Raw genomic sequence first — 16,053 nt, forward strand, 5'->3', positions numbered from 1 at the left:
AACTGCAGTCAGGTCGAGACCCCGATGAGAATGACGAGCATGCAGATGAGCTTCCCTGAGACAGTTTCTGACAGTTTGTGCAGAAATTCTTTGGTTATGCAAGCCAAGTATTGCAGCAGCTGTCTGGGTGGCTGGTCTCATAAGACTTTGGAAGTGAAGATGCTGGATGTGGAGGTCCTAGGCTGGTGTGGTTAGAAAATGGTCTGCGGTTGTGAGGCTGGTTGGATTTACTGCCAAATTCTCTGAAACGCCTTTGGAGACGGCTTATGGTAGACAAATGAACATACAATTCATGGCCAACAGATCTAGTGGACTGCATACATGTCAATTGCACGCTCCCTCAAAACCTGCAACATCTGTGGCATTGTGCTTTGTGATTGTGGCCAGCCTAAGACACACCTGTGTAATAATCATGCTGTCTAATCAGCATCTTGGTATGCCAAACCTATGAGGTGGATGGATCTCAGCAAAGGAGAAGTGCTCACTAACACATTTGAGAGAAATAAGCCTTTTGTGTACATAGAAAAAGTCTTAGATCTTTGAGTTCAGCTCATGAACAATGGGGGCAAAAACTAAAATACACATATAAAAGACACATATAGTCCTGTTGTACTATATGTGATGCTTACATTTTATGATTTTACTAAAAATTAGACATGTCAAGTTAACCTGAGCTGCTTTTATCCAGTAAGTTTTCATCTTGAAATATTACTAATAATTTAAAAGTTATTCTTATGTTTACTTGTTATGTTTAAAATGCATGAAAGATTTTACAGCAAATATATCATGAATTCAAAGTGGTCCTTTTTTGTTGAATAATATAAAATGGTAGCCTAGAAATCTAGACGCACCCTAGCGGCAGCAAATCTAATCTGCCCCTCGAGTGTCGTCTAGCAACTCTCAATACCCTTCTGAGCTGTAATCCCCCAACTCTTGCCGGGCCAATCACATCATGTATAGTCGGTGGCCATAATGACGACGGCCGAGTTGCGTTTGCGTGCTTCTAGTAAACACAGAAACTGGCGAACGGCGGTCTTTCGAATCAGCTTTGACTGCGATTCTGGAAGACTTGGAGTTAAGCTTTTCTCTGAGAAAAGAACAAAGAACAGCACTGAAGTCATTCTTAAAAAGGGAAGATGTGTTCGGGGTTTTGCCGACCGGATACGAAGAATGTTTAATCTATCAACAAGCTCTGCTTCACCTTCGTTGCTCTGGTTGGTTGTAGCGCTATCCTATCGCGTGCAAAGGGAGTTTGAAAGACAACCGTTTATCCCGCCCCTCGGATTGAGCCCTGTCTATGGTGAGTTTCCAGACCAAACATCTTGATTTGGGTCTGGCTTGTCAGGCTAACAAAATGGCCTTTTACTTGCTAAAAAAGTATAAACAATCAGACAACAGAAGGCATGTAGTAGATTGTGTACAACGGGTTTTTGAGAAAAGTTTTGATCATGTTGCAGTTGATAATTTAGAGGCCTTAGAAATTTTTTATATCAAATATGTTAAAGTAGGCATAATGCCATTTTACACTGAAAAAAAAGATTAACTTTAAATAAGAAATAAGAAGGTCCATGCTGTCCAATTCAGATTTAATTTATTTGAATGTGTCCATTTGAGCAAATTAAGATAATTGTTGTTATTTTCTTGCTCAAATAATTTATGTCTATGCTCGGAAATAGTTCTAACTCTATGACTCCCTATTCCCTGCACGTAAACAGCCATTTGACCTGTGTGGGCTAGACATGATGTCACAGAAAAAATTAAAATTCAAGAAAGGACAACAGAGACACTGTCATAAATCATTACCTGGAGAGAGGCTGACTTGTCCTTGCCTTTCTTCTTCCTCTCTTTCTCCTTTCGCTTACGAAATTTTTTAAAGTAGTCTTGAATCAGGAAGCTGGCATAGAACTTTCCTGCAGTCACCTCATTCCCTGAAACGTAGAGAGTTGTATAGTTGTAAAGTTGTATAGGGTGTTGGTTGTCCACATTAAGTATATGAGATGATATTATTGTAACATACTGTACCTGCAGGGGGAGGTATAACTTCATCTAGGAGTTTGGGTTTGGTGCGTTTCCAGATCTTCTTAAGGATAGCTCTCAGCTCTTCATTCTGCTGGTCAATGGGGCCTGTGTTGAACAGAAAGGTACTGTATTACTATATTCAGGAAAGAAAAATGCTTCATTTTTGCTGTAGCATTTGTTAAAAATCTATAAGTATCATACTTTTCCATAGAAACGTTTAATTTATGGAAGCAACATCACTTGTACATGTCAGAATTGAAAGAAGTAAGTGTATTAACTGTATGTTAGTGAGTGTAGGTGTGTGTGCAGAAATCCAACCATCTGTTTTAATCTTGAGTGAAGTTCTGACGAGAGCAAACAGGGTGGCGTTGAAGGACACGGTGCCATCGGGATAGAGAGGCACATTCATAGCTACCAGTCTCTGCCAAAGAGAAAGAGAAAGATAGGCAGAGAGAAACAGAAAGGTGTAGATGTGAATGGTTGCTATGTGGAGCATGTTGATATGGGGCTGTTTGGGTGTTCTGGGTGGTTGCTAGGTTGTTGTTTATTAGGCCTCACAAGTCTCTAATGACATTGACATTTTGGTCTCTACATACACTATCATTCAAACGTTTGGGGTTAGTACTTTTTATTTTATTTTATTTTTTTTATAAATTGTTTTATTAAGCAAGGATTCATTATATTAAACAAAAGTAACAGTAACAGTGGTTTCCCCCTAAAATTTAAGTCTACAGGACCCATTTCATTGTCCACCAGTTACTGTACAAATCCAAATGTCCTTACCCTACACGCTACTCGATGTGGACAGAGTTTCCCAAAGCCCAGCGGAGGCTGGATTCTGCGCAACATGGTGACTACATCTAGATGTTTAATCCTTCCCCTAATGTAAAGAGATGCAACAGTATTTATACATTTAATTAACATACTCATTTAAGACTGTGTGATTTAGTTATGCTCTCATAAAAACAGACACAAAGCTTAATGTGTGAAATCACTTACGTGGCTTCTGGGTCGTAATCTGACCAGACTCGTTTAAACTCATCGAGGTGATGAGTGCCCAGCACAGTCCAGTCTCTGGTCAGATACTCAAAGTTATCCATGATGACAGCGATAAACAAGTTAATGATCTGAGAAAAAGCAGATTAATCACTAAACTATTTTTATTTTGTTTTCAGTATATATTTTAATATATATTTATATATTTCCCAGAGAAAATGTATGTTTGCTCACAAATCTTTTGCATTCTCTCGCAAAAAGTATTGCCTTTCCACAAAAAAACTGAACAATTTATAGCAAAAGCACTGACGTTTTTCGTCCCACAGTTTTTCCATTTTCCATCAACACAACTTTTGCAAGAGAGTGCAACACTTTTACAAGGTGGAGTAAGTGATTTCTGAGAAACACTGTTGATATTCAAAATCAACCCAAACAAGCACACCCCTCTCTTAATTGCTCCGCACCCAAAAAGCACAAACACGCAATGCAAAAGTGGATGTCATTTTAATATTGCTGAAGCAAAGCAAAATAATATTAAATAATTCTTGTTTCTTCCAACAAGAAAAGAGAGAAGAGCAAGCATTGCAAAAGGCGGATTCGAAGCTGTGTTGATCGCGACAAAACTGTGATCTAATCACAATGCATACACTTTACTGATTGTGCCACTGAGGACGATGAACTTTGGGCATTTTTTAAAATCTTGTTTGGCACGGCCAGGCATTGTTAGGCGGACCTAGTGCGAATAGCATTAGACTCCAAATAATTGTATTTTTCTTACAAAAAAGCTTTTTTAACCCCCTGGAGTCATACAGATTATTTTTATGATGGATGGATGTGCTTTTTTGGGCTTTAAAAAGGTACCATTCACTCCATTATAAAGCTTGGAAGAGGCAGAATATTTTATAATGTTTTATAAGTAAATTATGAGTAAATTATGGCATAATTTACACTTTTGGGTGAACTAACCCTTTAACACAAAAGGTCTGCAAGAGAATGCAAAATGTATGCAAGTTAATGTTAAACTTTTAGGGATGTTAACACAAAACATTTGCAAGAAAAAGCTATTTTTTCTATTATTGTTTATGGCGGGAATGCAAAACTTTTGAGAGATAATTTTGTGGATGTTTTATTCCTTACCAGGAAGGCACAGAGTGCGAAGAAACTGATGAAATAAAGATATGCCAGGTTACTTCCACAGCTGTACTCCTCCCCTGGCTCAATGTCAGACTCTGGGTCACACCGACGCCCTGGCAGTGCGGCAAGCATGATCTGCTGCCACTGTTCACCTGTTGCACATCTGGGATTTAAGACACACAACAGAAAACCTTTACTTGAAACCATTTACTAACCAGAGAAAAAAGCAGATCATTATCCGAACTCAAGTCAAATCTCAAACAGATGGCTAAGGCTGCTGTACTTTTACCTGAAAAGCAGCAGTACAGCCATGAAAAAGGTTTGGAAATTGTTGTTCCGACTGAGCTCAGTGTTGTCGTCTATAGCTATCTTCCCAAATGTCTGGAACCACAGCAAAGAGTTTAAACTTCCCATTCTTGAACATTTCTCAAGTGAGGAGAGGGAGAGGACAGAAAGAATAAACATACACACATGTATAAAGTTGAACCCACCTGCATTCCAATCACGCCATAGATGAAAAAGATCATTGCAATGAGTAGACCGACATATGGCAGTGCCTGAAGGAAAGCGAGACAGGTAGAAATTATACAAATAAGGTAAGTGAGAATGAGGGAGTCTAGTGAGTCTTTGTTTCCTAAATTTCTCACTTGTAGAGATTTAATGAAGGTCCAAAGGAGGGTTCGAATGCCTTCACCCTTACTGAGCAGCTTTACTAGTCGCATAACTCGGAAAAGACGGAAGAAAGTGATGGACACTTTGGCGCTCTCCCCATCTTTCCCCTTTTGAAGTGGAGAAAGAGAAAGACATACGAAATATTATTGTATAATATTCCAGTTAATAAGGTCTTTGATTATGTCAATGGCACATTTGAACGTGAGGCAGTCATAATATAATGCAGGTTTTGCTAAGACAGGCAGTGAAATCTACATTAGACCTAACAGCAAACAGCCTGTTTAAGAGTTAAACACTATTCACATCAAGGACAATAACTTTAAAGATAACTAAATAAGCATCCACACCAGCGGCCAATATCGTTCTGTTTATTCTATGGACTTGCTTGTCCATCACTTTAAATGCTCAAACTCATTACAGAAGCATGGATTCTGATTGGCTGTTGTTTTTATCATTCATCAGGTGGATAAAATCATTCTGAAGATGCTGTGGTGTGGACTGCTCTTCTTTAATATTGGGAACGATTTTAAAACTATATCTTTATTGTTATCTTTTATTCTTTATAGTTTTCATCCTTATTGTGAACAAGCATTAAGGGTCAGAAAATGTGGATACAGTGGGTGTATTAATTGAAAATTATAGAAGAAAAACAGCAGCAAATTCTTTTTGCTGACAATTAATGTGAATTTTAAATGTACAATTTATGTATACACCGATCAGGCATAACATTAACATTTTTCCTAATGTGTTGGTCTCCCTTTTGCTGCCAAAACAACCAGGACCCGTCGTGGCATGGACTTCACTGCAACCGTAATATCCACATGGATGGCAGCCTTTTCTCCCCACGTGCATCAGTGAGCCTTGGCTGCCCATGACCCTGTTGCCGGTTCACCAGGTTCTTCTTTTCTTGAACCACTTTTGATAGATACTGACCAATGCAGACTGGGAACACCCCACAAGAGCAATTTGGCCCTTGTCAAACTCGCTCAATATCTTTCACTTGCCCATTTTTCCTGCTTCTAACACATCAACTTTGAGGAAAAAATGTTCACTTGCTGCCTAATATATCCCACCCACAAACATGTGCTGTGATAAAGAGATAATCAGTGTTATTCACTTCACCTGTCAGTGGTCATAATGTTATGCCTGATTGGTGTATATTTTGTGTAGTATTGATAAACAACAGATATCAAGCTTACAAGATATGAATACTTATATGAATACGGATTTATAAGATGACAAAACTGCATTTCCTTTATTCTGTTCTCTGTGGCATATTCTTACCTCCCCATGGCCTCCTCCACCCTGAGCCAATAACAGGACGTTCCAAACGCACACAGGGGAGCAGGAAAAAGGAAGATATGTGACGTGATAGAAATTGATAAGTGAGTGTGTTTAAGATAACACATCTTAATGTACTTTAATCATTGTCACACCAATAGATCAAATGCATGCATGGTTTTAAAATAATAGTTACATACACTGAACTCTGCAATCATGATGTCCACCAAACTGCCCACCACTATCAGTGCATCAAAAGAGTTCCAGGCATCTATAAAATAGTGCTGTGTAATCCACAACAAAGAAAAGCAAGAGGGAGAGAGACAGAGAGAAAGAGAGAGGAAAAAGCACAAACGTAAAAGCACTAACATGTGTTGACGTGTTATCAACCCACTGAAGCAAAGTAAAAAGTGACAGAGGAAAGAAAGTGTGCAGCAAGTCTCACGTAAGGTCTCAGAGCCAGAAGTTTGATGATCATCTCAACAGTAAAGAGCGTAGTGAAGATCATGTTCAAGATGTCCATTACAGAGTTGAAGAGTTTGGACTGCTCATAGTGCTGTGGGGTCGCAGTGATGGAATCTCATTAGGGGACTAGGCTACATGTGATTGGCTACATTTACACACAGAACCTCGCCAAAGGAGCTGTACATTGATATTAGATATATTGTAGGATCAATTAGTTTTTTCCATTTCTAATAAATAATTGAAACATTTCAGAAAAGGTCACCATAAAAATTTAAAGGGGTGGTTCCGTGTTTTTTTTCTAGGCTTGGTTGTGTTTATGGGGTGCAGTATAACATGTCTTATAATACTTCTTTTTTCTTTTTTTTTAAATGCCGTATTTTCTTATATTTGACCTTTATTCCACACCGCTGTCTCCACTGTCCTTTGAACAGCTCGTTTGCTTCCTGCCCATCCCTCCGGAAAACGCAATGGTCTTAGATTAGATGGTTAGATGGCCAAATGTAGTTTCATGTATTTTTATTGGCTGAAGTGCCAAGCACAGGTTGTCCGGAAACGCCACGCCCCTTACCATTACGGGCAGAAGTCACATCTGTGGAGACTAGCAAGGGTTTATGATGTCACCAACCCAGGAAGAAGCTTGTTGTAGTCCAAACCGGACGTTTTTGTAGGCAATAAACTGCCATAACAGACAATATCCCCATTTGCATTGAACTTTCAGCACTGTAACTTTGCAGATACTGTTTATGCTTAAGCAGCAACATTACACACTAACTAAAGTTAAAAAAGTGAAATCACATGCAACCACCCCTTTAAATAAATGTATAATAAAATGTATTATAGTTTCAATTGATATTTAATGCAAATTGAAATTGAAATTAAAAAAGCTTTTTTTTATTAACTCAAGTAGGACTTAAGAACATCTTTATATATATCTATTCACATTTAACACTATTGTCTTTGAAATATGGTTATAATGTACTGCACAAGTATTTATGGTAAACTAAAGTAATTTCTATTGAACCTTATGTCATGTTAAATTTAAAATATATTTGTAATTATACATCTGCAATGATGAGGTTGAAATTTAGTACATTTAAAATATATTTTTTTTAATTCTCCAGTCTGCATTAAGTCTGAAAATGTTGTACTTAATGCAATTTAGTTATCCAGAAATAGTGCTGAGGTTCAACTAAAGATATACTTAAGTATTGTAGTTGATTGTGCTAAAGTGCAAGTATACTTTAGGTACACTTTAAATATATTGCATTTAGAGACTGATATTATACAGTGATATAAAATTTATATTAAATATAGGGATATTAAAACACATTTTAGGCTTAATATTAAGAAATGTGCATTGTACAATAAAAAGTACTCCAAATAAAGTTTAATTATAATTATATCAGTAAGTCTCAAAAGGTATGTCAGTAAATTTGTTAATGAATTTGTAGTATGTGAAACAAATTGTAAATACATTTTGCTATAGGTTTTTTCATTAGGGTTTAAATGTAATATTACATAACACAATACAGTTAAAATTATAATCAATTACTTTACATGTGTTTTAGTATGTTAGTCAACACATTGCATGTATACTTCTTTAAAGCATGACAAAAAACTTTTTATTTGACTATTATAATACTGTTTTTATACTTAAGTGTTTTAAAAACTACTATTAATATTATATTATCTGCAAGTAAATAAAAAATACTTTCAAGATTGAAAGAACACTACAAGTGTACATTCCATACAATTAATCACACATTCGCAAGGGATAATATTTACAGTACAGCAAGCTGTATGTAAAAACAGTGAAAATCTATTGAATAGTTCCATTTACATCAGGCTGTTGTTGAAAATAAGAACTGGTTCTTAAGTAACTTGCCTGGTTAAATAAAGGTAAGAATAATATAGCTAAGCAAATGTGTGTGTTTGTACCTGTACAGCCAGCGCGAGCGTGTTGAGCAGAATGAGCAAAAACATGATGTACTCAAACTGAGAGGAATTGATGATCCTCCAAAATTTTAGTTGAGAGGGGTTTTTGGGTATGTAAATCTTTATTGGCTGAGCTTTCAATGCGTAATACACACACTGTCGCTGTGAGCAAAAGAGACATACCATGAGAACAAGAGCAACACAAGGAAATACAAAAAAATTAAATCTAGACGACCAGAAGAGATATATCTTAGCGTCACCTATTTAATATCCAATGATATGCTCTTGAATGCAGACTAACCTGATTCTTGTTTAGTTCGCAGTTTTTAAATTCAGCCTCTCCTTGTTCACGGAAGGTGATGATGACAAAACCCACAAAGATGTTCATCATGAAGAAGGCGATGATGATGATGTAGATGATAAAGAAAAAGGAAATCTCTACACGGTAGTTATAGATAGGTCCTCTGTTCTCTGCATTTGCGTCAATGGCTTTGTACAAGAGCCTGCGAAATACAAAAAGGCAATTAAAGCTTGGAGGATTCAAATTTATTGCTGTTTTGTGAAATGTTTTTCTCACTCACTGCGGCCAGCCCTCAAAGGTAGAGACGGTGAATAGTGCAAGCATGCCCATCAGCACATTGTCAAAGTTAAAGTCGCTGTTCTCCCAAATTCTCTCCCTGACCATTGGATGGTTCATATCACCATCTTTGAACACCACAAAAGTACCCCTGAAAAAAAAAAATTATCACACACGCAAGTCTCAGAAAAATACCCAGTGAGTCATTGTAAGTGCAAATGACTACTTTATGGCTAAACAACATACTTGCACTCTTCAGGTGTATGTTTTGCCTCATCAGTGCATCTGTAGAACCGGCCCTGCAAGATTTATTACAATAATGTGATACAAATGATATAACTTTGGCTATTAACATTTACTAAGATGCACAGCCTAGTTGATGTCAACCTAAAAGGAAAATGATTTCAGGAACGAAACAATTATTACATTTTGAAAAAAGACTGAATGATTAATATATTCCTGTTTTCTTAGAAACTGATAAATCATGCAAAACAAGACCATGAACATGCATTCAGATGGTCATTTTAAGTCTATGTTCATTTTAAGTACCTTGAAAAGCTGCACACCAATGCAAGCGAACATGAACTGGAGGAGAGTGGTGACGATGAGGATGTTGCCGATAGTGCGGATGGCCACAAACACACACTGAATCACACTCTGAAGACAGACGGACAACACTCACTGAAAGTCATGAATTACCATAACTGGAAATATTAAACATTATGGTATTTAGGGCTGCATGATATTGAAAAACCTGACATTGTGATATATTTTTATCTGCAATATTGCCATATATAAAAATACAAGATTTTTCACCAGATGACTTGAATACCTCTATTTGGAATGAATGAATTATTATAGAATAATTTGGGTGATTTTGTAGTAAAATGATTGATCCACTTTTATATTAGGTGGCCTTAACTACTGTGTACTAACATTTTAATTAATCATTTGATACAATGCACTTATTGTGTACATACATGTTTTTACATTGTACTTACATTTATACCTGCATGTAATTACATCTCTAATTAATTTCTGTAGTTACATTTGTAATTACATAGTTGGCACTTCCCTTACACCTAACCCTACCCTTAAACTTACCCATCCCACCACACCTGTCCCTAACTTTACCCTTAAACTTACCCATACCACCACACCTGTCCCTAACTTTACCCTTAAACTTACCCATACCACCACACCTGTCCCTAACTTTACCCTTAAACTTACCCATCCCAACACACCTGTCCCTAACTTTACCCTTAAACTTACCCATACCCCCACACCTGTCCCTAACTTTACCCTTAAACGTACCCATACCCCCACACCTGTCCCTAACTTTACCCTTGAACTTACCCATACCACCACACCTGTCCCTAACTTTACCCTTAAACTTACCCATACCCCCACACCTGTCCCTAACTCTACCCTTAAACTTACCCATCCCACCACACCTGTCCCTAACTTTACCCTTAAACTTACCCATACCCCCACACCTGTCCCTAACTTTACCCTTAAACTTACCCATACCCTCACACCTGTCCCTAACTCTACCCTTAAACTTACCCATACCCCCACACCTGTCCCTAACTCTACCCTTAAACTTACCCATCCCATCACACCTGTCCCTAACTCTACCCTTAAACTTACCCATACCCCCACACCTGTCCCTAATTCTACCCTTAAACTTACCCATCCCCCCACACCTGTCCCTAACTCTACCCTTAAACTTACCCATACCCCCACACCTGTCCCTAACTCTACCCTTAAACTTACCCATCCCATCACACCTGTCCCTAACTCTACCCTTAAACTTACCCATACCCCCACACCTGTCCCTAACTCTACCCGTATCCCACCTCAATATCAGCAAAGGTATTTTGCAATACAGTTTGAACACAGTAAGTACATTGTACTTATTTTTTGATTTAAGCACATAGTACTTAAGGCCACCTAATATAAAGTGGGGCCAAATGATTTATATTAAATAAATAAATAATAAAAAATAATAATTTGAAAAAGCTGCAAAATTACTTTTTACACATTTTTTATTGTGAACCATCCAGATTTCAGTAACAATAAATTTAACAGTGTTATCCCTTTTGAATAATTGTTATGACTTTAATTGTGATTATTACTAAATAACAATATTAAACAAAATAGGTAAAAATATGTTGTAACAGAGCTATTATACTGTATTTTATAGTACAACTGTAACATTACAATACTAAAATACAATACTAAAAATATGTAGTATTTCAGAGATATGCACGGCACATCTCATGTTAATTATGTGTGCAGCTCATGATACAGTGTTTCTGCATCTCAGAGAAGTATGTTTACATTGAGAAATACATTGTAAAATTGTACCTTGAGTCCCTTTGCCCTGTTGATGGCTCGAAGAGGCCTGAGCACTCGCAGTACTCTTAGAATCTTTACCACAGAAATGGCACTCGAACTAAGAGCAGAAATGACAGTGAATGGATGGATGGATGGGTGGATGGATGGATGGATGGATGGATGGATGGATGGATGGATGGATGGATGGATGGATGGATGGATGGATGGATGGATGGATGGATGGATGGATGGATGGATGGATGGATGGATGGATGGATGGAAACTTACTGCAAGAAGAAAGAGGTGAGGGACACGCTGACGACCAGAAGGTCCAGAAGGTTAAAGGCGTTTCTGCAGAAGGAACCTTGATGAAGGAAAGCTCCATACACAGTCATCTGAGCAACACACAGTCACATTGTCAGTAATGTATACACTTAAAGGGAAGTTTAATCAGAATGTTAAAACTCAATGCTTTAAAATTAAGCATCTGATGATTTTTTACATGGCCAACACTTTGTCAGAACAGAAAACCCCAAAAGGTTACAGACAGTCCTGGTAGTAGCCGATAACATGTAATCTGGATTAAGTAATCAGATTCCAAAAATTAAGTAGTTTTAATTGGATTATGTTACATTTAAAATTCTCATAATTAGACTACAGTTACATATTTTTGATTACATTCTTTGATTCTCCCCAAATCTTTTTTTATCTTTTAAGATTTCTTTAAAAAAAAAATGATTTAGTATGATCATAAAGTCTTCTCGATTTGAAGAATTCCACACGCCAGCCACTATTCAAGTGTATAATAACATTGAAATTGAGAGGCAACAGCACTTGACCACAACATTTACAGAAATCCTTTCACTTTTAAGGTGTGATTTCTCAATATTGCATATCCAATCAACTGCTCATGAAAACATTTGAATTATTATTTGAATTATTACTTCCTATGTCTTTGGAAGGCTTTGTCTGTCAAACACATTAAACTGCACAAATTCATGTATTTAATACATGATATATTTAATAATTAGGTCAATAATTTAACAACACATTTGCATATTCATGGTTCTTTGATGTTGATTAATAGTCACAACATTCAGGTAAACAACTAAATCTTTTTTTTTCTTTTTTAGTAGTAGTTGATTTGATTTGATTTGATTTGATTTATTTTCATTTGACATTTTTATGATTTAGTAATTTTTATAACCTTTAATGAACTTACTCCAGGAATCCCTCCAGTTCCTTTACAAAGCACAGTTTGACATAAAATGTAATGCCCTTCATACTGTGAAATAGTTCTTTCACTTTGTAATGATCAATGTGGTATCAATAAGATTGTCTAATTCAAATCAATATGATAAATGAGTTAGGTCAAAAGTAATCTAAAAGTAATCAAAAAGTAGTCAAAATATATTACCTAAATTTGTGCAATGCAACAGATTAACTATAATTTTCATCATGTAATTTGGAATCTGTTACAGACTACAATTTCTAACTAATCTCCCCAGCACTGGCTAGAGATGTATCCCAATACTAGACATGTAAAACATGTTAAATATATATATATATATATATATATATATATATATATATATATATATATATATATATATATAAATCAGTTTGGTACAAGAGAGATTTGAATTGTCCACGGGAAGATCAATAGTTTACCTTCAACATGATCTCAATAGTGAAGACGGTGGTAAAGACATAATCAGCATAGCCCAGCATCTATCATAGGACATACAGACAGCAGTCAAGAGTACAGTCATTGTCTTTTCTACTAGGGTCAATCTCATGAGTCCGGGTCATATTTCAGCTCAAAAGAAAAAAGGAAATAAATGATACTTTACATATACACTGCTTTTGGGCTTGCTTAGTTGGGGACATTTAATATGAGGCTGCATTATTGACTTGACTACACTGACACTATTGGATGAGAATTGAACTGAGCTGGATGATGACATCACTGTTTTCTCCAGAGAGAATCCACACTAAACTGTTTACTATTGTCTTTAGAGCTGCTTTACAGCAGAATTGAATTGGGTTACTGACAAGCTATAGCAAAATATATAAATAAATGGCTTAAAACCATTATTTTGGTGAAAATACTAAACTGAAGCAACATTAACACATTCAATTATACTAACAAAACAAATGTGTAGGGTTAAATCAGGTAGAAAGCACTTTAAAGGGTTAGTTTACCCCAAAATAAAAATTCTTTCATTAATTACTCACCCGCACGTCGTTCTAATCCCGTAAAACTTTGTTCATCTTCATATCACAAATGAAGATATTTTTGAGGAAATCGGAGAACTCTCTGACCTCTACATAGACACCAATTTAATTAACACTTTCAAAGCCCAGAAAGGTAGTAAAGACATGGTTAAAATAGTCCATGTGACTCCAGTGGAGAAACCTTAATTTTATGAAGCAATGAAAATACTTTTTTACGCAAAAAACAACAAGTCTCCTACGCTGTTGGCGTAGTGTAAACAGTGCAGCACTTCCGAGTTCTACGGCAGAACGGTGGCTCACCGTCAACGGTAAGCCAGAGTTGTGACGTAGCGCTTCGAAAGCGTTGCACTGTATTTATTAAGCCAACAGCGTAGGAGACTTGCACAGATGAGAAGAGATTGTTGAATAGTGTTATTTTTGTGGGGGGTTTTTGCACAAAATTCTTGTCGCTTCATAAAATTAAAGGTTGACCCACCGGAGTCACATGGACTATTTTAACTATGTCTTTTCTACCTTTCTGGGCCTTGAAAGTGGTAATTCAATTGCTGTCTATGGATAGGTCAGAGAGCTCTGAATGAAGGTCTTGCGGGTTTGGAACAACATGAGGGTCAGTAATTAATGACAGAATTCTCATTTTTGGGTGAACAAACCCTTATGGTAACAAATGCAGGTTACTTACAGTGTAGAAAAAACTATTGTATTACAGTTATAAAAATTATATTATTTTGTATTAAAGTTATACACGCAAATAATAAATGTTCCAAAAAGAATGTCTTCAAGAGTCTTTAAGGGATTAAGCCATTTTATTTATCTCTATTTGGCACAAGGGATGGTGTTTGGGAATCATGGGTATCACAGTGCTCTTGAGAAATGCCATCCAGCAGGGACAGGAGATCTATCACTATTTTAAGACTATCAAATGCTAATTTGCAGGGCCAGTTAGTGTGCCTGATTATTTCAGAAGTTTAAACTGGAATGTTAATAATTTAGCTCACTTTGGGAATGTGAACAAATGGAAAAGTAAAAGATCTGGACACAGACTGGCCCTCAAGCGTTCTTGGTCTTTTCCTCTAGAGGTGCGTGAACTTACAACGTTCCTGACAGAATGAGTTTTGATTGGGTCTTCAGCGGCCAATGAAAAGCTACTCAGTATGATGAAGACGAGGATGAAGTTGGTGAAGTATGGATGATGAATGAGGTTGTGGCAGGCAACTCTGAGACTAAGTGAACATTGGCAAGGTCAATTTCAGGTTGGTGATAAGAAAAATGATAATTATTAGCAACCATCATTTGTAAAGTTTTTTTTAGACATACCAGTTTTTCTTTCCAAGGATGAAAAAGGAACTTCCATCAGGAATAGGTACGATTTTCTCCTTGGGTTGAAAACTGTCAACTTTCATGGGAGTGCCTATACCTTTTTGAGAAATTTAAGATAAATAAAATGTCAAGAAAATAAATTCACATACATTCATCAAATCATTGTGAAGATGAAGATTTGGACAGGACAGAATTTACCCTCAAGCCCTTCAATTGCTCTCAACTCTTCATTCTCTTCCCAATCGTCCATATCATTCTGAAGAAAGAAAAAAATGAAGAAAAAGATGACAAGAGAATGATCATAGAAACTTGCTTTGCTCTAATCAAATATGCTCTAATCAAAATGCTTTGATCAAATACTAAATTATTTTACAGAAGTTAAACGTGTCTCGAATGCCTTTAAAAGAGAATGAAAGCAGGGTTCTTACACCAGCTTCGTCTTCCTCTCTTTCTTCATCATCTTCCCATTCATCATCCTCTTCTTTTTTCTCTCTTTAAAACAGAACAACCAAATTTAATTCTATGCCAATAAACGCACAGCAATAACAGTATGTGGGTGTTGCCTACTCTTTTTTCTTTTTGCCACCATCTCCAGCTAAGTTGTCCACAGCGATAGCCAAGAAGACATTGAGCAAGATGTCTGGTTGACGAATAAAGTCAAGGAGCAGAAAGGACTCCATATACAAGAATAGCCATATGGACAGGCTTACGGGAATTAAAAATGTGGAGCTTATATATAGAAGTTCATTATATTTATATCTCATATCGAAAAGATACAGTTACCACAGACGAAAAGAATGACAAAGTAAATACAGACAATCATATTGGGAAACACTGGTCCACCGTATGCCATGATGCCATCATACATGACAGAATTCCAGTCCTCTCCTGTTAGGATCTATATAAGAAAGGGATTTTAGTCGACATCTTCCAGTTCTGTACATATTTGTATGTGAAACGATTGTGTTCAGAATCTTTTCTCAGTCTCTTATATTTTGTATAGTATCCAGTTAAAGGGATAGTACACCCAACAATGAAAATTCTGTCATCATAAGACTATGTTCAAGTTGTTCCAAACT

The 16,053-nt window shown here is 36.6% G+C and overlaps 1 protein-coding gene across 1 annotated transcript in view; it reads right to left on the minus strand.

The window, feature by feature from the left end:
- cacna1fa (calcium channel, voltage-dependent, L type, alpha 1F subunit a) overlaps positions 1-16,053 on the minus strand; it is a 50,018-nt gene that overhangs the window by 16,324 nt on the left and 17,641 nt on the right. Inside the window, exons 16-41 of the mRNA XM_067413217.1 lie at positions 15,752-15,872; positions 15,542-15,614; positions 15,403-15,466; positions 15,173-15,230; positions 14,972-15,071; positions 14,748-14,877; positions 13,091-13,150; positions 11,708-11,814; positions 11,450-11,537; positions 9,629-9,736; positions 9,326-9,378; positions 9,084-9,230; positions 8,804-9,005; positions 8,506-8,664; positions 6,548-6,658; positions 6,303-6,386; positions 6,106-6,126; positions 4,797-4,928; positions 4,641-4,706; positions 4,439-4,530; positions 4,153-4,312; positions 3,019-3,146; positions 2,803-2,899; positions 2,338-2,440; positions 2,023-2,124; positions 1,804-1,928 (exon numbers count right to left, since the gene is read on the minus strand). Of these exons, the coding sequence (XP_067269318.1) occupies positions 1,804-1,928; positions 2,023-2,124; positions 2,338-2,440; positions 2,803-2,899; positions 3,019-3,146; positions 4,153-4,312; positions 4,439-4,530; positions 4,641-4,706; positions 4,797-4,928; positions 6,106-6,126; positions 6,303-6,386; positions 6,548-6,658; positions 8,506-8,664; positions 8,804-9,005; positions 9,084-9,230; positions 9,326-9,378; positions 9,629-9,736; positions 11,450-11,537; positions 11,708-11,814; positions 13,091-13,150; positions 14,748-14,877; positions 14,972-15,071; positions 15,173-15,230; positions 15,403-15,466; positions 15,542-15,614; positions 15,752-15,872 (2,691 nt within the window). The remainder of the gene's footprint in view (positions 1-1,803; positions 1,929-2,022; positions 2,125-2,337; positions 2,441-2,802; positions 2,900-3,018; positions 3,147-4,152; positions 4,313-4,438; positions 4,531-4,640; positions 4,707-4,796; positions 4,929-6,105; positions 6,127-6,302; positions 6,387-6,547; positions 6,659-8,505; positions 8,665-8,803; positions 9,006-9,083; positions 9,231-9,325; positions 9,379-9,628; positions 9,737-11,449; positions 11,538-11,707; positions 11,815-13,090; positions 13,151-14,747; positions 14,878-14,971; positions 15,072-15,172; positions 15,231-15,402; positions 15,467-15,541; positions 15,615-15,751; positions 15,873-16,053) is intronic.

This window comes from Pseudorasbora parva, chromosome 13 (genome assembly GCF_024679245.1).
Source record: "Pseudorasbora parva isolate DD20220531a chromosome 13, ASM2467924v1, whole genome shotgun sequence".
In the NCBI taxonomy this organism is placed as follows: Eukaryota; Metazoa; Chordata; class Actinopteri; order Cypriniformes; family Gobionidae; genus Pseudorasbora; species Pseudorasbora parva.